General features: G+C 44.9%; 3 protein-coding genes across 3 annotated transcripts in view; 2 read left to right on the forward strand and 1 right to left on the reverse strand.

The window, feature by feature from the left end:
* Window positions 1–21,143, forward strand: part of ZNF91 (zinc finger protein 91) — a 693,978-nt gene that overhangs the window by 34,492 nt on the left and 638,343 nt on the right. The window lies entirely within an intron of this gene.
* On the reverse strand, window positions 3,973–16,192 carry LOC126027508 (zinc finger protein 716-like). Its single transcript, XM_049786503.1, has 6 exons — window positions 15,953–16,192; window positions 13,074–13,178; window positions 11,692–11,818; window positions 9,130–9,210; window positions 7,493–7,569; window positions 3,973–5,403 (listed from the first exon to the last, which is right to left on the reverse strand). Exons 1-6 carry the CDS (start codon window positions 16,190–16,192, stop codon window positions 4,033–4,035), a joined length of 2,001 nt encoding a protein of 666 aa, XP_049642460.1. The 3' UTR covers window positions 3,973–4,032.
* On the forward strand, window positions 18,121–18,715 carry LOC126027245 (NADH dehydrogenase [ubiquinone] 1 alpha subcomplex assembly factor 4-like). The gene is given in 2 exon segments (XM_049786241.1): window positions 18,121–18,437; window positions 18,440–18,715. Coding segments are annotated over 2 exon segments (531 nt in total). The 5' UTR covers window positions 18,121–18,182.

Raw genomic sequence — 21,143 nt, forward strand, 5'->3', positions numbered from 1 at the left:
GGCGGCAGAATTTCCGGACCTCAAAGCTTAGACCCGAGTTAAATCTGCGGGTTCCGTGACGTCACAGAGATGACCCAGGAGGAGTCTTAAGGGGTCAGCTACTTACTCACAAAGAACTTTTGGAAGGTGAATTGTCGGCTTCTTTGTGATTTGAATCAGGTGGCCCAAAGTGCTGCGGATTTCCAGTGGAGGGAAGGGGGTGCTGATCCTAAGAAATGAGCTGTGGAGTTTTTTAAATAAAAATTGCATGCTCCTGAGACCCAAGCAATAATAGAGATAATGGTGCTTAAAAATAAATCATCTAATTTTTGTTTATTTGTTTTGAGGCCATACCCAGCAATGCTCAGGGTTTACTCCTTGCTCTGTGCTCAAACTACTCCTGGCAAGTTTGGCGGATTCCCATGTTGAATTCCAGGGATCAAGCCAGGGACTACCACGTGAAGGCAAACACGCAACCCACTGTGCTATGGCTCAGGTTGCCCATCATTCAATGACATTTTTTCTTTCTTTTGCTTTGCTTTTGAGCCACACCTGGCAGCGCTCAGGGATTATGCCTTGCTCTATGCTCAAAAAAATACTCCTGGCAGGCTAGTGAGACCGTATGAGATGTCAGGGATCAAATTCTGGTCCGTTGCATGCAAGGCAAACACCCTCCCTGCTATGATATTGCTTTTAACAGATCCTTACATTACATTTTTGGTTTGATTTTAGAATGCAGAACACCAGTTCAGGATTTGATCTTTCAGTAATTTACTTTTGGAATGGGCTCTCCATATAGGAGTGAGATGGTAAGATTTGCAAATTAAAATAAACATGATTGTGGTTAGGTAGGATAGCTCAGTGACAAAAATTCCTAAGATTTTAAAATTGTGTCCTATGTTCCAGGCCTGTCACCCCATAGATTGTCTCTGCACTGTTGAGAGAATCCAGACCCAGTAAGTTTTCTAACCTAAAGATATTAATAGTGCTTTTCACACTATTGAAATTCTGTGATTTGTGGGAGGAAAAGGATAGGGAGGGAAGAAATACTGTCATTTTGATTTGATAAAGTATTAAGTCGAGTGTTTAAACTTTTTTTGACTAGATATATATACCAGTGGGAAGGTTTCACCCAGTGGGCATGGGGATGGGAACTTTTTTGTTTTTTGTTTTTGGGCCACACCCGGCGGTGCTCAGGGGTTACTCCTGGCTGTCTGCTCAGAAATAGCTCCTGGCAGGCACGGGGGACCATATGGGACACCGGGATTCAAACCAACCACCTTAGGTCCTGGATCGGCTGCTTGCAAGGCAAACGCCGCTGCTGTGCTATCTCTCTGGGCCCAGGATGGGAACTTTTTGAGTTTCATTTTCACTATTGTATGTGGGTTCCTGATTCCACCAAATACGGGAACACACAGCCAGAGTAAACATGAGTACTGCTTGGTAGGTTTCCCTCATAGTATATAAAAAATAAAAGAGGAATGTGAATTCATTGATGTTTGGGACAAACATGCCTATAGGGGGACTTCCGTTCTGTTTGGGGCCATACTTGGCAATGTTGAGGGGTTCCTCTGGCAAAGACCCTGTGGGGTATGATGGACTGAAATTGAGCTGAAAACTGAAATAAAAGTGACAGCCATGCGGTCCGATTGCTCAGGCCCTACTGAGATATTTTCAAAGGAAGATACGGCTTTTTCCTTACCTTGGGTGGGGGATTCCATCAGGCCTTCACTCATAGGGCCTACACTGAGCTTAAACCAAGCCCAAAAGAAGGTATGTTTTATAATTGCTTCAAATTGGTGCTTCGTGTTCTGTGGATGAATAGATTTACACTTCCATGCCTGCTCAATGAATCGATGAAATAGAGACATTCTCACAACTCAGCCTTCTCTACAACCATAATATTTGCTCATCCTACTAACATAAATAATAAATGGACTGAGCAATAGTACAGTGGATAGGTCATTTGCCTTGCACATAGCCAACCAGGGTTCAATACCTGGTATCTCATATAGTCATTGCAGCACCTATAAAGGGAAAATAACGTAATAGAAAAATTCCAAACCTTTAGAGGTCAAGATGCCTGAGAGAAGGTACAGATAGTAAACTGAGAGTTCTTTTTTTTTTTTTTTTTGGTTTTTGGGTCACACCCGGCGGTGCTCAGGGGTGACTCCTGGCTGTCTGCTCAGAAATAGCTCCTGGCAGGCATGGGGGACCATATGGGACACCGGGATTCGAACCAACCACCTTTGGTCCTGGATCGGCTGTTTGCAAGGCAAACACAGCTGTGCTATCTCTCCGGGCCCAAACTGAGAGTTCTTAATGCAAATTCTCTTGGAACACCAACTCCCACCCAGGGAATGCCTTAGGACAGAAGTCCAGTATAAAGTTTCCTATCTGTCATCCTTCCCTGGAGGAAGACAACCTTCAGAGATTATACCTAAAACCTCCTCATTTCTCATATTCCCTGATGAGATTGCAAACATCCTTAGGTTTAGTTAGTATTGATTGAAAATCTGTTTATCTACCCTTCTTCCTATGCCTGATTACTGTTGAACAATAAATATCCAATGGAGAGGGCATTGCCAACACCAGCATGTCCAAAGGTTACTGGCTGTGATGTAAAAAATGAATTTGTTTGATTCAGGGAGATTTCTCTGACCTTGGAGTGATATCCGGCAATTGCATGTAAGAATATCAAATTGTGGTAACAATTTGGTATGGGACTGCAGTGAAAAGTTCCCCACCCATTACATATTTAAGGTTTTACAAACTCACTGTGATCATTGAGCGCTGAACAAGTTTTGAAAACCTTCCCCCATTTCAAACACATGTAGTGCATCACACTGTATTTCCCCAGGACTCTTTCTGGTCTGAATGCTGGGAAAAGGCCTCCCTACTTTCCTTACATGCTTAAGGAGGTTTCTCTCCAGTATATTGGTCCTGTCCACATCTGGCATTGCTCAGGAGTTACTCTGGACTCTGCTCACAGGAATCACTCCTGGTGGTGCATTAGGAACCTTATGGGATGCTGTGCTTCAAAGTCCATTAGCCACATGTAAGGTAAACATCTAGCTAACTAAAATATAGCTCTGGCTCTATCAGTATGTTATGTAGTCAAGCTTGAGTGGTAGTCAACCTTGTTCCCACATTCTATACATATATCTATCACATTTTATAATATAAATAAAATCTGAATTTCATTTATATTATATATAAATTTTCATTTATATGATACTGGCTGAGGATCATTCAAAGATCTTCCTTTATTCCTTACAAATATGTAGAATTGTGATGTCTAGGAGTTTGCAGATGAACTGAAGACCTTCCCACACAAAGTTTGATTGCAGATTATCATTTTTACCTATGTGTTCCCACACTCCTGACATGAAAAAGACTTCTCTTCTGTATGAATCTGCCTGTGCTGCAAAAGAATTGAGGACTGAGTGAAAACCTTCCCATGTCATGATATACATAGTACAGCATGTAGTGTGTTTGCATTGTACATGGCTGACCAGGGTTTAATCCAAGCATGCCATATGGTCCCCCGAGTCTGCCACGAATAATCCGAGAGTCACTGGTATGGCCCTAAAACAATGCACATGCATTTTTTTGGTTTGGGGGCACATCTGACAGCACTTAGGTGATACCCCTAGTTATGCATTAAGAATCACTCCTGGCAGACTTGGGGAATCATATGAGATGGTGGGAATTGAACCTGTGTTAACTACTTGCAAGGCAAATGCCTTACATGCTGTGCTATTGCTCTGCCCCAAATATGCGTTTTCCCATGCAGAGAAAACATTCAGAAGTAATCAATGCCTTCTCACAGCCAGATGTCAGAATTATATCCTGTTTAAATTTTTTTATTTTGGGGAAGATCACACCTTGTGGTTCTCAAAGATTATTCCTGGCTGTGCATTATGGAATCTCTAATGCCATGCTAACATGACCCTAAAAGATGCGTGTGATCAAACCCATAACAGTAGTATGTAAGACTAATGCCAATCATGTTGTATGATCATACAAAACCTACAGATATGATTTCCATACTTATGAAGAGGCTTGTAAAGGAGCAAGAGCCTTCCCACACTCCTTACGCACCTCATGTGCCTCTCTAGAATGAATTTTCTTATGGTAACGAAGGCCTGAAGATTGTCGAAAAGCCTTCCCACAGTCCTGACATATATAAGGTTTCTCTCCTGTATGAGTTTTCTTGTGTGTTAAAAGGTTTGCAGCTTGAGTGTAGGCCTTCCCGCACTCCTGACATATGTAAGGTTTCTCTCCTGTATGAATTTTTCTGTGTTTGAAAAGGTTGGAGGATCGAGTAAAGGCCTTCCCGCACTCCTGACATGTATAAGGCTTCTCGCCAGTATGAATATACAAATGGCTAGTAAGGCTGGCATAATGAATGAAGGCCTTCCCACATTCCTGACATGAATAAGGCTTCTCTCCTGTATGGATTTTCATGTGCACAGAAAGGGTTGAGGATTGAGCAAAGGCCTTCCCACAGTCCTGACATGAATAAGGCTTCTCACCAGTATGAATACTCATGTGCCTAGTAAGGTGTGAGGATGAAGAGAACGCCTTCCCACACTCCTGACATGTAAAAGGTTTCTTTCCTGTATGAATATACATGTGCCTAGAAAGGTTTCCATATTGACTGAAGGCCTTCCCACAATCCTGACATATATAACGCTTCTTTCCAGTATGAATATTCAAGTGGTTAGCAAGGCCAGAATAATGAGCGAAGGCCTTCCCACACTCCCGACAAGAATAAGGTTTCTCACCTGTATGAATATTCATGTGCCTAGTAAGGTATGAGGGTTGACTGAAGGCCTTCCCACATTCCTGACATGTATAAGGCTTTTCTCCCATATGAATTTTCTTGGGTGCAGAAAGGACTGAGGGGTAAGTGAAGCTCTTGCTGCCTGTTGGATATGTTTGACATTTCTTTTGTGTACAGCCTTCCTTAGGGTCACTTGGGTGTGACAGTTGACAAAGAGCAAGTCCACATCGCTGACCATCAGAGGGATTCTGTGCACTGAGGGTGTCGGATGGTAAAGCACAATGCCAAACACATGGGAAGGCCCCCCCACTATGCTTACACTCTAGGGTCTCCACTCCACTGGAAATGTGCTTGTGTGACTGTCGCTGTGAAGAGATTCCAGCAAACACTGTTTGCTTAGCACATGGTGGCCCCAACATGGTGATTTTTACACAGGAACTAGATGAATTAGACTCAGGGGTACTATGCGCAGTGGACTGGGTATCCAAAGCAAGAATGCTCTCTTCATTTTGGCCTCCACCAGAACAGATGCCCCATGATTGCTCACTCCCATCAGGATGTAGGCAGGATACTTCCCTCCTGACTGTGTTCCACAACACAGGAATACCCCCTTCCCAAATGGGTTGGCTGCTTCCCTGTGGAACAGAAGAAGTTAGATGAATTAATTCTCAATTCATAGTCTCCTTCTTTAAAACTTGACCCCCAAATGTGATTTCAACCACAAAAACCCAATTGTCTACAGGTGTGGATGTTTGTGGAAACAGGTAGATATCTAGTAAAGAAATATGCTTAGTAAGGTAAAAGTCTGAGCAAAGGGGCAGAAAAAGATCTGATCTGACTAATTATTGGGCCCCCACAGGAAAGCTCTCTTGGTGGGGGTTCTAGGTTCACTCTGGTATCTGCTCCTTCATTCCCGACATTTGTGCAGTATCTGCCACAGACCACTGTTTGGGAAAAGTGTGGCCAACAGATTAATAAATATCTTTTCTGTTTTTCATTTTCTTCACTGTGTTTACTGGCTCTAACAATAAATACGGTAGTAAACTCAGCCCTGTGTCGGCTGAGTGCAAGACAAGCAAACTGCCTGCAGTATAGCAGCAGGACCCTGGCCTTTTTTTTTTTTTTTTCTTTTTTGTATTTTTGGGCACACCCAGTGACACTCAGGAATTACTCCTGGCTCTAAGGAGTCATTCCTGACAGTATTGGTGAAACCATATAGGATACCACGGATTAAACCCTGATGGGCCTTGTGCAAGGCAAATGCCTTTCAGGGGTCTCAAACTTCTCGGGCCGCAAATGGCCCTCCGTACATTTTGTGGCCTTGCCCTAGTGGAATCTTTTTTTTGTTTTGTTGTTTGGATCACACCCCCCAATGTTCAAGGCTTACTACTGGCTTTGCACTTAAGGATCACCCCGACTTTGCCTCCTGCGGCCTGCAGGTAAATTGAGTTTGAGACCCCTGCCTTACATGCTATGCTACTGCTTGCTCCCATTTTATTTTCACTATTAGGACTAGCAAATTTTGTGGATGTGGAAGGCCTGAGTGTGAGAATGTGTGTATTTCATCGAAGATTCAGTGAACAGTCATGTAAGCATGGTTACCAACATATTCTTCCCAAACATCAATGAGTTCACTTTACTTTTTTATTTTTTATATACACTATAGGGGACTCCAAAAGGAAATGCTCATATTCACTCTTGCTGCGTGGCCCCAATCAAACTTAGAGGAATTTGGAGACAAATATTCAGTGGCAGGGATGAAATTCAGGTTTCCATCACCACAGACAGAGGAAACAGATCTTCCCATTGGAATATGAATCCAACAAACAAATGAGCAGTTTAAACACTTGACCTGGGCCTGACGGTAGGGCATTTGCCTTGCTCATGGGTGACCCTGGTTCGATCCCTGATGTCCCATATAGTCCTTAGCCCCTGAGCCTTGAGGAGTGATTTCTCCCCCAACATTGCATTTAGCCATGAGCCCCTGAGCCTTTCAGGAGTGATTTCTGAGTGCAAAGCTAGGAGCATCACCAGTGTGTACCCAAAACAAAACCAAAAACAAACAAAACAAAAACACTGACCTAAAACCTTTCTGCCCAAAATCACAAAATGAATTTTGTTTGGAAAATATAATTAATATCTTTAGGTTAGAAAGCTAATTGAAAGGCCAGAGATAGCACAGCGGTAGGGCGTTTGCTTTCATGCAACTGATCTAAGATGGACCCTGGTTCAATTTTCAGCATTCTATATGGTTCCCTGAGCCTGCCAGGAGTGATTTCTGAGCACAGAGCCAGAAGTAAACCCTGATCACTGCCAGGTGTGATCCAAAAACAAAAACAAAAAAAAAAAGGAAACTTATTGAGGGGCTGTAGTGATAGCACAGCAGTAGGGTGTTTGTCTTATACATGGGTAACCTTGGATCAATCCCCGGCATCCCATATGGTCCACCAAGCATGCCAGAAGCCAGTGCTGAACGCAGAGCCAGGATAAACCCTGAGCGCTGCCGGGTGTGGCCCCAAAACAAAACAAACAAAATAAAAAATTTATTTAAATGATTTCACACTAACAGCAACTTCTTTCAATGCTGAGCTCGAGATTCTCCCAGCAGAGCAAAAACAAGAGGATGTGGGCCAGAACCCAGGGCCCACTCTTATAACAAGTACCTGCACCATAGAGAAGTCCCACACCACAATAAAAATACTAATTTGAATGTGCAAATCTTACCATTTCACTTCTCTTTGGAGATCCTGTCTCAAAAGTAAATTTCTGAAAGGCCAAATCCTGAAGTGGTGGTCTGCATTCTAAAATCAAACCAAATATGTAATGTAAGAATCCATTGAGAAGCCTGAGCAATAGCACATCACGGGGTGGTTTGCCTTGAATGAGGCTCACCCAAACGTGATCCCTGGTGTCCCAAATGGTCCCCCCAGACTATAAGGAGTAATTCCTGAGCACAAACATTAAAATGATAGGCATTGGCAATAGAATAATGTCTTGAGTGTTTGCCTTGTACAGGGCTGACCCTGGTTGCTGGTTTAATCCCTGGCATACAAAACAGTACCTGGAGCCTAACCAAAGTAACTGCTGAGCATTGTTCCAGGAGTAACCAAATGCCTTTTTGTGTGATCCAAAAGCCAAACAAAAAAAATTAATTGAGGTGTCTGAGAGATAACATGGAGGTAGGGTGTTTGCCTTGCATGCAAAAGGATGGTGGTTCGAATCCCGGCATCCCATATGGTCCCCTGAGCCTGCCAGGAGCAATTTCTGAGCACAGAGCCAGGAGTAACCCCTGAGTGCTCCTGGCTGTGACCCAAAAACAAACAAAAAACAAAAAAAAATTAATTGAGTGAAATCTGATTAAATAGTCAAATCAGCTTTAAAAAGGATAGGAATGGGCCCGGACAAGATAGCACAGAGATAAGGTGTTTGCCTTTCATGCAGAAGGTCATTGGTCCAAATTCCAGCATCTCATATGGTCCCCTGAGCCTTCCAGGAGCAATTTCTGAGCATGGAGCCAGGAGTAACCTCTGAGTGCTGCCAGGTGTGACCCAAAAACTGGATAGGAATATCCCAATGAGAAGCAGGCAAAATCCGTAATAGAGTTCTCTTGGGATCACAGATTCAGCATACAGATAAAAAATTATTTGAGTAGCCAGAGAGAAGGCATAGCCCTTGCATGTGCTACCCAAGTTGAATTCCTGGTATCTCATATACTTCCTAAAGCAGTGCCAGGACTAATTTCCGAGTGTAGAGGCAAGAAAATCACAGGGTTGCTCCCAAAAGAAAAACAAAATTTTTTTATTAGACTCAAGAATCTGGAAGATCCATAGTACAGTGGGAAGGGTATGTACTTTGTGAACAGGGGGCCTGGTTCTCGAACTGGCATTGGATATAGTCCCCTAAATGCACCAGGATAGGCCAAGAATGACCCTGAGCACCATCATCAAAGCAGCCTCAAAAAATGAGAAAATTTCCTGGAGGATCTCAAAACCCCCTGAATGATCTAATGGTAAAGATAAGGTGGAGAGAGACAGGGCAGAGAGATGAACAGCTTCTTCTGAGAAGGACACCCCAACATGGGGCTATACAACCAGTCTGATGGTACAGACAGGGAATGAGGCTCAGGATCTGTCCTAAACACCCCCGAATAGAAACCAGATAGAGTAAAGCCAATATACCAAAAGCTCCAGATCATTCTGGGAGTCAGCATGAAGGGCAGAGAATGGGAGTGGTAGAGGCCCCGCAAACCTGATCCAGGAGTCCAACACATACTGCTAAGCACCCACATTTCATTTCATATGTGCCCACAATGCTCCGCACACACTCCAGAGTCTGAGGCTGGGTAGCACTTCCACATTCACCTGTAAACACGCCTTCCTGTAGCCTTCCGCAGGCTCCGCCTTCCAACCAGGAGATCAACACAGGCTTCACTCTGCAATGCCCTACTCAGAAGGGATAAGCCATTGGTTAGAGACACAGAAGGAGACAGCACCCCTATGAGTCGGTCAAATCAGGGAACAGATGAAGAACAGAATCTCGGCTCTCCATATGCTTATTAGTTATTTGTACAGATGAGACCAGATTTAACAGAAAGTGTCAAATGAGGGGGCTGGATAATACAATGGGGGAGGGACAATACAACACTGGGCTCTCACACAGTCCACATGCATGATCTTGGCACCCTCAATAGTTCCCTGAGCTGTTCCAGAGGTGAGACTGAGTGCAGAGCTGGAGTATTCAAAAACTACTGAGGATGACAAGTCCCCAAAATGTCTTAAAATTTATGGTCTGGTGCAAGAGCAGTGGGTAGGGTGTTTGCCTTACATGTGGCCAACCCACGTTTGATCCCTGGCATCCGTTATGGTCCAACAAGTTTGCCAGGAGTAATTTTGGAGCATTGAACACACATAACCCCTGAACACCACAGGTTGTATCCAAAACCCAAAAAGAAACTGCAGAGCTACAAGAATAGCACAGAGAGGAGGGCATTTGCCTTGTATACAGCAGAGTGGGTTAATTCCCTGGTTTCCAAGATGGTTCTCCAAGGATGTAAGAAGTAATTTCTGGGCAAAGAGCCAGAGTAACCTTTGAGCTTCACTACTGTGCCTCAAAAGCAAAGAACAGAAAGGAAGAGGCTGGAATAATAGTACAGTGCCTTGAAAGTGAGCACACCAGACTTTATTCCAACACCAGCAAGCCCTGCCATGGTTAACCTTTGAGTGCTCAGCCAGATATCAGCCCCAGTTCTGCTGGGTGTAGAACCCAAAAAATAAATCTCAGTCATACTGTGGCCCGGGACACTGCACAATGGATTGGGAAACATGCTTTGCAGGTAGCAGCCTCAGGTTTGATCCCTCACACTACACACCATCCCCCAAGAAAATTGGTAGGCGCTGGTACTTTAAAGAATCGTTGGGGCCGGAGAGATAGCATGGAGGTAAGGCGTTTACCTTTCATGCAGAAGGTCAACAGTTTGAATGCCGGCGTCCCATATGGTCCCCCGTGCATGCCAGGAGCAATTTCTGAGCACGGAGCCAGGAAAAACCCCTGAGCACTGCCGGATGTGACCCAAAAACCACACACATACACAAAAAAAAGAATCGTCAACAGGGGCTGGGCGGTGGCGCTAGAGATAAGGTGCCTGCCTCGCCTGCGCTAGCCTTGGACAGACCACGGTTCGATCCCCCGGCATCCCATATGGTCCCCCAAGCCAGGAGCAACTTCTGAGCGCATAGCCAGGAGTAACCCCTGAGCATTACCGGGTGTGGCCCAAAAACCAAAAAAAAAAAAGAATCGTCAACAAGGGGCCAGGCGGTGGCGCAAGAGGTAAGGTGCCTGCCTTGCCTGTGCTAGCCTTGGACGGACCTCGGTTCGATCCCCCGGTGTCCCATATGGTCCCCCAAACCAGGAGCGACTTCTGAGCGCATAGCCAGGAGTAACCCCTGAGCGTTACCGGGTGTGGCCCAAAAACCAAAAAAAAAGAATCGTCAACAGCAAGAGTGGTAGCACAGTGTTAGGGCAATTGCTTTGTATCCTGCTAACTCAGGACGGAAGTGGGTTCCATACCCAGCATCCGGTATGATCCTTGAGCCAGGAGTGATTTCTGAGCACAAAGCCAGGAGTAACACAAGTGCCGCCTGGTGTGGCCCCGCAAAAAAAAAAAAAAAAAAAAAGTTAATAAAAATATATTTGAGCCGGAAAGATAGCATAGCTATAGGACATTTGCCTTGCACAAAACCCATCCAGTACAGATGGAAGTTCAATCCCAGTATCCATTATGGTCCCCCAAGCCTGCCAGGAGTGATTTCTGAGAACAGAGCCAGGAGTAACCCCTGAGTGCTGTTAGGTGTGACCCAAAAACCAAAAAAAAGAAAAAAATCGTCAACAAAACTTAAGTCACAAGTGCTTGCATTCAAGTTAGACTCATTGGGGATTGGGACACTAATACAGTGGAAAGGACCTTACCTTGCACAAGACTGATTCACGCTGGATCACAAGTGCTCCCAGAGCAATTCCAGGACTAGTCCCAAATCCCAGTTGGCAGAGTAAGCTCTGAACACTCACATTCATGTACAAAATTCAATGTACAAAACTAAATTATTTGTATTTGGGAGAATTTTGAGATGCACCTCACTCTGATCAGGGCTAACTCCGAGATCTATTCTGTATGATGACCCCTGGAGGCTTAGAGGATCATTGTGGAGCCAAGATCAAACATGGATCACACCAGCCAAGGTAACACCAACACAATGTAACTATCCAAGACTGTGAAATGACCTTTAAAACTATAAAGTTGGACTCATCTAAGAAGTTAAGCTGAGGAGATCTGCAAATTTGCATCTCCTGTTGAACCCAGATCCTCAGGCAATAAGTGGTCTCCTTATAGGAATGTCCCAGAGAGGTGGCCCCAGGGTGGCTCTCACCTATAGCCCGCAGGTGCTGGTAGATCTCCACCATCACATCTCTGTAGAGCTTCCTCTGAGAGGCATCCAGGTATGGCCACTCATCATTGGAGAAGCTCACAGCTACATCGGAGAAGGTCACCGCATCCTGAGTCAACACATACAAAAGGGGTCAGAGTCCAGGTTCATCCCGGTCCCTGGGGGTGAGGATAGAACCTCCAGGGCCTTATAGGGACTCAGGTCTTTACTCCTCTAGCAAAACTTTTTTTTTGGCGAGTCACACCTGGTGATGCTCGGGGGTTACTCCTGGCTCTATGCTCAGAGATCGCTCCTGGCAGGCTCAGGGGACCATATGGATGCCGGGATTTGAACCACCATCCTTCTGCATGCAAGGCAAACACCCTACTTCCATGCTATCTCTCCAGCCCCAAAACCAGAATCTTTACTACAGGAACCTGACACCAACAACAGCTAATGTGTGAAAAAATTTCACTGGGACCACAGAGAATGACTCAGGGGTTGGACAACCTAGTATGTCTGGAGCCCAGAGTCGGTCTTATGCCAGAAAACATCAGGTGCAAGGTCTCCTTGTATTTAGGCCAAGGCTTTTTTCCCCCTATTTTCCCCTTATTTTGCTGGGCCTATGCAAACAACAACAATTGCCACTCTAACACCATTATTATTGTATTTTTTTAACTCTTAACCTTTAAAAAAAAGAAGAGCTTACTAAATTAAAAAAAAAAAGTAACTGTGGTAAAATGCCTGTCTCAAATACAGGCAGGGGCAGGAAAGGGGGGGGCATTGGTGGTGGGAATGTTGCACTGGTGAAGGGGGTGTTCTATTAAAGACTGAAACCCAACTACAATCATGTTTGTAATCGTGGTGCTTAAATAAAGAATTTATATTAAAAAAAAAAGACAGAAAAATAGGAATCACTCCTGGCTTTGGGGACCATATGGGACGCCGGGGGATTGAACCGCCTTACTGCTCAGTGCTACCACTCTGGTTCCCCTCTAACAAAACTTACAAAAATTAAATGACTCAGGAGGAACCAGTCTTAAAATCAACCTCTCCATGAGCACCCCTTGGGGAAAGACTCCAGAATTTACCCTAGATCAGCCACCATAACAAGCAAGCACTGTTCTACAAGGTAGTTGGACATAGTGGTATAAAAACATACCTGGGACAATGTCCATTATACCATATGCTTATTGAACACTGACAGGAATATTCCCAGAGCCAGGAACTAAAAAGCACCAAATATGCTAAAACACAGGAGGCAATCTCAATCACAAAAATCACTTCTATACATGGTACTAGGTTGAGAAAGAAGGAAATTCAAGGTCCAGAGAGTGAGTAAATTTGTGCTTATCTGAATCAGCATTCATGGTTTACCTCCAAACAAAGCCCTCCTTCAGCAGGTAAAAATGACTCGACTTCCAATCACTATACTTTCTAGATTCAGATCCTTTGCTCATGTTGCCACTCAAAGCCACAAAGCCCTGGGACTATAAACAAGAAGGATTTGAAAGTACAACTGGTTTACTGAGGAGAAATGTGGCTTCAGGGAGGTAAGACTGCAGAATCAAAGACAAAAGAACTAAACTGGGGCTGAAGATATAGCACAGTTATAGGGCATTTGACTTGCATGCTACTGATTCAGGACTGGTTTGATTGCATTATAGTCCCTCAAGCCTGCCAGGATTGATTTCTAAGCCCAGAGTCAGGAGTAACCTCTTGAGCACCACTGGGTGTGGACACACACACACACACTAAACTGCACATGGTGGGACTGCAGGAACAGTGCCAGTAAGGGCACACAGGGCAAAGCCAGGGTCAATTCCACAAAGGTTCCTTCAAGTTAATAGCCCTGAGTACTGCCAATGTGGCACAAAATTTAATACAAAATAATCTCAGATAGCACAGCACAAAGAAACAAAACTTTTTTTTTCTTTTTTTTCTTTTTACAAATCTTACACAGTGAAGGAAACAAAACTTTAAAAAAAAAAAAAAGCCCACTGAAAGTAGAAAAGGACCCAGCAGTGTTCTTTCCAGTTGTCAGAAAATAGTGATGACTCAGCTATCTGTGTTAGTAAGCCTGGGGAAAATATATCAGGCCCACATGAAGGGTCCTGAGTGAAGAAAAGAAGAAGGGCATGAGCATCGGTCTGGCATCTGGGAGCAAATGCAAAATACAAAAGAACTTTGTGCTGATTGTACCTAATAGCATGGAGGACACTTGACTTGTACTTGGCTGCCCCAGAAAGAATCAGGACAAACCATATGGTCCCTTAAGCCCAGCAAAAGGAATAACTGAGTGCAGAGCCAGGCGAATCTCTTGCCAGAAACTAAAAAGCTATAAAAAGCTTTTCCCGAGGAGAAGCAAGAATGATGCTTCATGGCAGAAATCCTGGGAGCAAGGTCACATTCTTCACCAACATCAGGGTCAATATTACCAGAGCTCATTCTTGGATCCCAGAACCCCATTGGGTCTGAGACCTGCAAGGGGTGACCAAAGAGTCCAGAGAAAGCTCTACCACTGAGTGTGGTCAACAAACCAAGACAAAATACTAGGACAAAAGTGGCCTCAAAGAACAGAGTCCAGAGTCACTGCCAGAAGCCATATCCTGACCTTGGGGGGCTGTGCACTCCTGTCCCCATCTTCGCCCTTTCTGAGCCCACACTTACCTCTACCTGAAGACAGGACTTCAGATGGTGTGGACCCATTTTCTCCAGCCTGGATTATTCCCAAAGAGTAGTAGCAAAGGCCCTTTGCAGGCAGCCCTGGAAGAAAGTCACAGCTGTGAGTACTAGAGATGTGCACAAGCCCTTGACCTGACCAGAAGTGCCAGCACCAAAACACCCTGATGGGCCCATACCCCAGTCACCAGCTTAGATTAACATGGGAGATGAGGGTAGAGGCTCCTTCATCTCCTGGGGAGCAGAAGCAGATTGGAATCCAAACTGTGAGGTGGACACCTAAGCTCTGGCCTTGCTCTACAGGGAGGAAATAGCAGGCATGAGCCCAGCATCTTCCAGGGCTCCATAGTCCATAGGAACCCAGGCATTTGATTCTGGAAATTAAGTCCTGCAAACCAGAGCCCACTGCAGAACAGCAGCAGCGCTGCTCCCTCATTCAATCTGGATCTCAGAAGGGGATGAACCCTGTGCTATTGTTCCAGACCCAGTACTCATTTCCTTATGCAGAGAAAACATTCAGAAATAAAGGCCTTCCCACATTCCCTGCACAAGTAAGGATTCTCTCCACTTTAAATTTTCTTTCACTTCTTTTTAGGACCACACTCTGTGGTGCTCTGAGGGGGTTATTCCTATATTCAGTAGTTAGAAATCATTCCAGAGAGGCTTGCAGGACTCTCAGGGATCCAAGCTGTGTCAGTGGTGTGCAAGGCAAACACTCTCTAAGCTGGACTGTTGATCAGTCATCCAGAAACAATTTTCATATAAATTAAATGGACTGAAGGCCTCCCACACTCCTTAAGTACCTCATCATAGGTGAAGCAGACAGGCAGAGAAGGAACCCCCAGGGCAATAAAATCTTAACATGCTCTAAAACTCAGAGATGGGATCGTAGACCAGACGTTTATCTGGGCCACTGCAGGTCCAGAGATGGCTGGATCCTCCCCTTCCAGAAAGGCAAAGGCCAGAGAAGAATATCAAAGACCATCCACTGCCCCTGCCCATGGCAACCACCCTTAGCAACAGGACTCTTACCCAAGTGGAAAGCCCCAAGGGGGCAAGTTGGGAGAAACTCTAAAAAAAAAAAAAAAAAAAAAACTGCCATGGGGCAGCATCTCCCTTCAGACTTTTCAACCTTTCATTCTGGAATGTGTAGTGGCACAAGCTCTACTTCTTTTTTTTTTTTTTTTTTTTTTTCTGGTTTTTGGGCCACACCCTGTGACGCTCAGGGGTTACTCCTGGCTATGCGCTCAGAAGTTGCTCCTGGCTTCTTGGGGGACCATATGGGACGCCGGGGGATCGAACCACGGTCCGTCCTAGGCTAGCGCAGGCAAGACAGGCACCTTACCTCCAGCGCCACCGCCCGGCCCCACAAGCTCTACTTCTGAATAAACTCACACACTCTCCAAAGTCTCACTTTTTTTGTTTTGTTTTGCTTTTAAGGCACATCTTGCAGTGCTCAGGGCTTCTGCACTTAGAACTCTTAAAAGTTCTGGAAACAATATGGGTTGCGGGGGGGGGGGGGGGAATGTTTGCAGGGTGCCCCTGTGCACTGCCAGCGCCCTCCCAGATGTTCAGGCCTAACTTTCCTGCAAAGCCCAAGTCCTGGATCTTCCAGGAGCTTCCCTGCAACGGGGCTGGAGAGAGCTAAAGGGGCAGATTGCCCTTTCCCAGCTGCCGCCTTTTCCCAATTCACTTGAACCACCCGGACACCACCAGCATCAGTGTAGTCGGTTCTTTTCTTTTTCTTTCCAAATCTTCCAGCATGAATTTGCTCAAGCCTGTGTTTTCTTTCAATCCCCTGCTTCCCCTTTATACCCCGCATCTTGTTCTTGGGATGTCCAGCACCGAACCCTGGTCTTCTACGTGCAAGGCAAGAGCCCTCTCGCAGTCCTGGGCGGCCAGACTCGCTTTGGGGTGGGGGGTGTCATACACACCTGGCAGGCTCGGGGACCATATGGGATGCCCGGAATCGAATCTGTGTTGGCCGTGCGCAAGGCAAACGCCCTCCCGCTGTACTATCGCCGGCCCAGACAAGCCTCTTCCTAAGTAACCTCTGTCTCTGTCCAACGAGGACGATCCCGTTTAATTCAACGCAAATCAGCAACAACCTCAGAGGGTTCCCGCGGTCCGATCCGTTCCTTCCCGGAGGAAGCCGCCACCCCAAAACACCCCTGGAGAGCCCCGCGCAGGCCTTAAGGCGACTCTGGAGGCTCGGAGAGCTTAGAGAGGCCCCTCGTTGGCCAGAAAGAAAGTCGTCCCTCCAGACCCCCCCCCCCCCCGCCAGTGGGAACCCCATTCACTGGCACTTTAATAACTAGTGTTGGCAGCAGAAGGGAACTGCACCAAAGAAAAGGATGAGAGAATAAAAAGCTACGGTTCCGTGACGTCGTTGCAACTTCCGGTCAGAGTCTTAAAGGGCCAGGCTCCATCTCAGCACCAGTCATTTGCCTAGAAGGCCCATTTCTATTTTTCCTCCTCCTCCTCCTCCTCCTCCTCCTCCTCCTCCCTCTCCTCTCTTTTTTCTCTTCTTCCTCTTCCTCCTCTTCTCCTTTTTCTTCCTTCTCCTTCCCTCTTTCTTTTCCTTCTCTCGCTCCTCTTCCTCTTCTCCTTTCTTCTTTCATCTTCTTTCTTCTTCCTTCTCTTCCTCTTCTCCTTTTCTCCTTTTTACTTCTTCTTTTCCTCTTCTTTCTCTTCTCCTCTTCCTCCTCCTCCTTTCCTTTTCTTCTTCCTTTTCTCCTCCATCTTGCTTCTTTTTCCTTCTCTTCCTTTCTCTTCTTCCTTCTCTTCCTCCTCTTCCTCTTTCTCCTCCTCTTCTCCTTCCTCTCCTCCTTCTCTTCCTTCTTCCTTCTCCTCTTCCTCCTCTTCCTCTTCTTCCTCCTCTTCTCCTTTTCTTCTTTCTTCTTCCTTCTTCCTCCTCTTCTCCTTTTCTTCCTTCTTCCTTCTCTTCTTCCTCTTCTTTCTCTTCTCCTCTTCCTTCTTCCTTCATCTTCTTTCTTCTTCCTTTTCCTCTTCTCCTTTTTTTCTCCTCCTTCTTTTCCCTTCTTTCTTTTCCCTTCTCCTTTTCCTTTTTCTTCTCCTTCCTTCTTCCTTCATCTTCTTTCTTCTCCTCTTCCTCTTCTTCTTCCTCCTTTCCTTCTTTTCTTCTTCCCTTCCTCCTCCATCTTGCTTTTTCCTTCTCTTCCTTTCTCTTCTTCCTTCTTCTCTTCCTCCTCTTCTTCCTCTCTTCTTCTTCCTCTCCTCCTTTCTTCCTTCTCTTCCTCCTCCTCTTCTCCTTTTCTTCCTTCTTTCTTCTTCCTTCCCCTCTTCCTCCTCTTCCTCTTCTTCTTCTTCTTCTTCTTCTTTTCTTCCCTCTTCTTCCTTCTCTTCTTCCTCTTCTTTCTCTTCTCCTCTTCCTTTTCCTTTTTTCTTCTTCCTTCTCTTCCTCCTCCTTTTCTTCTTCTTCTTCTTCTTTTCTTCTTCCTTCTTTCTTTCTTTCTTTTTTTTTTGGTTTTTGGTTTTTGGGCCACACCCTGTGAGGCTCAGGGGTTACTCCTGGCTATGCGCTCAGAAGTTGCTCCTGGCTTCTTGGGGGACCATATGGGACGCCGGGGGATCGAACCGCGGTCTGTCCTAGGCTAGCGCAGGCAAGGCAGGCACCTTACCTCCAGCGCCACCGCCCGGCCCCTCTTCCTTCTTTCTTTTTTGCTTTTTGGGCCACACTCGGTGACACTCAGGGGTTACTCCTTCCTACGCGCTCAGAAATCACTGGGCATCCCGGAGGTGCTGGGTGCCGAGTCGGACCCACCCACGCACAGCGTGAGACTCATGTGAGGATGATGGGGGCCTGGATGACTAGGGCCCTGAGGAATTTCAACCCGGAGAACCGGGCCGAACGCGAAATCAGCCAAAGGAAGGCCTTGTCCGCGCCCCAGCACCGCTCTACCAAGAACCTCCTGCAGGAGCAGATGAACCAGTATCCAGAGATTGAGGGAGAAATTGTTCGGAAAGATAGCACACTGTTGTCACTGCTCAGAGATGTGTATGTGGATTCCAAAGACCTAGTGTCTCCTGCGCAGGTGAAAGATGCTGGAGAGTACATAAAGAATCAAAGGAGTTCAGATTGCCAAAAGGCCATCACTTTGAAATGATGAATATTAAGAGCATTCCCAAAGGCAAAATTTGCAGTATAGAAGCATTGACGCTTCTTAATAATCATAAACTTGATCCAGAGACATGGACAGCCGAGAAAATAGCAGGACAATACTATCCAGAGCAGACAGATGTGAATTCACTTCTCAAGTACTTTGTTACTTACCACGTCAACATTTTCCCTGTTAATGACAAGAAGGCAACACAACCAAAATGAAGAATTCATAAAATTAATGGTCCTGTATACTCTTCATCCTTTACCCCATTTTCTTGGTTTTAGGATATTATATTGATTACAGAATGTTTAACATGTGCTCTCCTTTTAAGAATCTACTATTTAGGGGTCAGCGAAGTGGCGCTAGAGGTAAGGTGGCTGCCTTGTAAGCGCTAGCCAAGGAAGGACCGCGGTTCGATCCCCATCGTCCCATATGGTCCCCCCAAGACAGGGGTAATTTCTGAGCGCTTAGCCAGGAGTAACACCTGAGCATCAAACAGGTGTGGCCCGAAAAACCAAAACAAAAAAAAATCTATTTATTGAGCTTGTTGACTTCTCAGGATTTCTGACAATTTTGTTTTGAGCTTCAACTAAGAAATTTGTACACAATGTAGTGTCAGCGTGTCTAATTATACACTTATTATAAATAAAGGAGTTGTTGTGTTATTTTAGGGGAAATATGTCCAAGGTTATCTTCCAGTTTAGCTTATTCCTTTTTCTTGAGAACTGAAAGTAAGAGCTTCCCTGACTAGAATCTGAAACGTTTTGTTCTTAAGGAAGGGGGAAATTTGGGGCCGGGCGGTGGCGCTGAAGGTAAGGTGCCTGCCTTGCCTGCGCTAGCCTAGGACAGACCGCGGTTCGATCCCCCGGCGTCCCATATGGTCCCCCAAAAAGCCAGGAGCAACTTCTGAGCGCATAGCCAGGAGTAACCCCTGAGCCTCACAGGGTGTGGCCCAAAAACCAAAAAAAAAAAAAAAAAAAAAAGGAAGGGGGAAATTTGTTGGGGGAAATAATTAAGTGTTATGTTTTCATATAAAGGCAGGCAGGGGTTCATACCAAATTAATAGGAAATACATTTTTGTTATTCCAATATATAGTAGTTAGGATTTTGTTTTGGATTGATAACAACCTTAAAAGGATGAGGACCTTAAAAATTATAAAAAGTAGGGGGCCGGTGAGGTGGTGCTAGAGGTAAGGTGTCTGCCTTGCAAGCGCTAGCCAAGGAAGGACCGCGGTTCGATCCCCCGGCGTCCCATATGGTCCCCACAAGCCAGGGGCAATTTCTGAGTGCTTAGCCAGGAGTAACCCCTGAGCATCAAATGGGTGTGGCCCAAAAAAAACAAAAAAAAAATTTATAAAAAGTAGTCAGTACTGTATGAACAAATGGCACTGATTTGATAAATTGGCAAGAAAGGCATTTAGAGGCAAGTAGTGGGATATCTTTGATGGGTGGGAGGAGGGGGACTAGCCTTTTTGAACTAACTTAGTATAAAATGAAAGTAAATTTAAGAATTTCAATGAAAGAATCACATGAAGTGATGTGTTATATATTTTTAATTTAAATGCTGATATAAAATAAAAATTAGCAAGCAGAAAATGTGATCATGAACTGGAGCGATAGCATAACAAGCAGGGCATTTGCCTTGCATATAGCTGACCCAGGTTTGATCCCCAGCAACTCACACCCCCACACACACAAGGAGTGATTTCTGAACACTGCTGGGTAGCCCCAAAAATCAAAAATCAAAAAAAAAGAACAGGAAAATGTTATCACTAGAAGGAACCTGGGAAATTGTTGGCTCATCCATTTAACACAATGGGGGTGGAAAAGTTGGGCCTCAGTTCAATGTCTGGAGTACAAAGAAACCCGGTTTTGATCTCTGGCACCACATTATCACTGGGCACAGGCAGGAGCTACTCCTCAGCAAAGAGCCAAGAGTAGCCCCTGAGCTGAGTATTGCCAAATGCAATCAAAAGAAGAAAAATTTAAAAAAAAACATGCAATATTTACCAGTGCTAGGATTTAAGTGGGGCTGTCAATTTAGCTTTGTCATATTATCACTTGTGGTATCTCTGGTAGATTGAATAACCTCATAGTGAACTTCCAGTGTACAATGAGTTAATCTTGTTATAATGAAATCCAAGGATAACTGAAGATGTTAACAGGCCCACATAGAAGTAAACAAATAACTTTTTTTTTGCAGTTGAGAGCATAGAACAGAGGAAGATTCATAACCCATTTTAAGATTATTTTGTCCTTCTCAGGAGAGGTTCAGGAGACAGAAGAGAAACACGCAAAATGACAGGTCCCCTCAGTCTCTCCCAGTTGCTAATCTCACCTTATATTAAATTATATCAAATCCACATTGGCCTCTTTCAAGGAGCAAGCACTACCTACTGTGTTAGTATGTGGGCTCATATCTAAAATCCCTTCCCTCATTTTTTCCTTAAGAAAGGTTTGTCTCTGTTGTGAACTTTCACATTTCTAGTAAGGATTGAAGACTCCAAAAAAGAACTCCTCATATTCCTTGAATATAAAATGTCACTCTTCAATATGATTTCTTCAAGGCATAGTAATGTGTGAGGAGTTAAGTTCAGGCCTTTCCATAAATCTCACACATATAATATGTTTTCAATATGGGTTGTCTGA

This window comes from Suncus etruscus, chromosome 14, assembly GCF_024139225.1.
Source record: "Suncus etruscus isolate mSunEtr1 chromosome 14, mSunEtr1.pri.cur, whole genome shotgun sequence".
NCBI lineage: Eukaryota > Metazoa > Chordata > Mammalia > Eulipotyphla > Soricidae > Suncus > Suncus etruscus.

Coding starts and splice junctions, on each gene's coding strand:
- LOC126027508 (XM_049786503.1), bottom strand. CDS start 16,192: ATGCGGGGTATAAAGGGGAAGCAGGGGATTGAAAGAAAACACAGGCTT. Junction 11,819..13,073: donor ACCTGCTGAAGGAGGGCTTT/GTTTGGAGGTAA, acceptor GTGTTGACTCAG/GATGCGGTGACCTTCTCCGA. Junction 5,404..7,492: donor CTCCAAAGAGAAGTGAAATG/GTAAGATTTGCA, acceptor TCTGTTCCACAG/GGAAGCAGCCAACCCATTTG.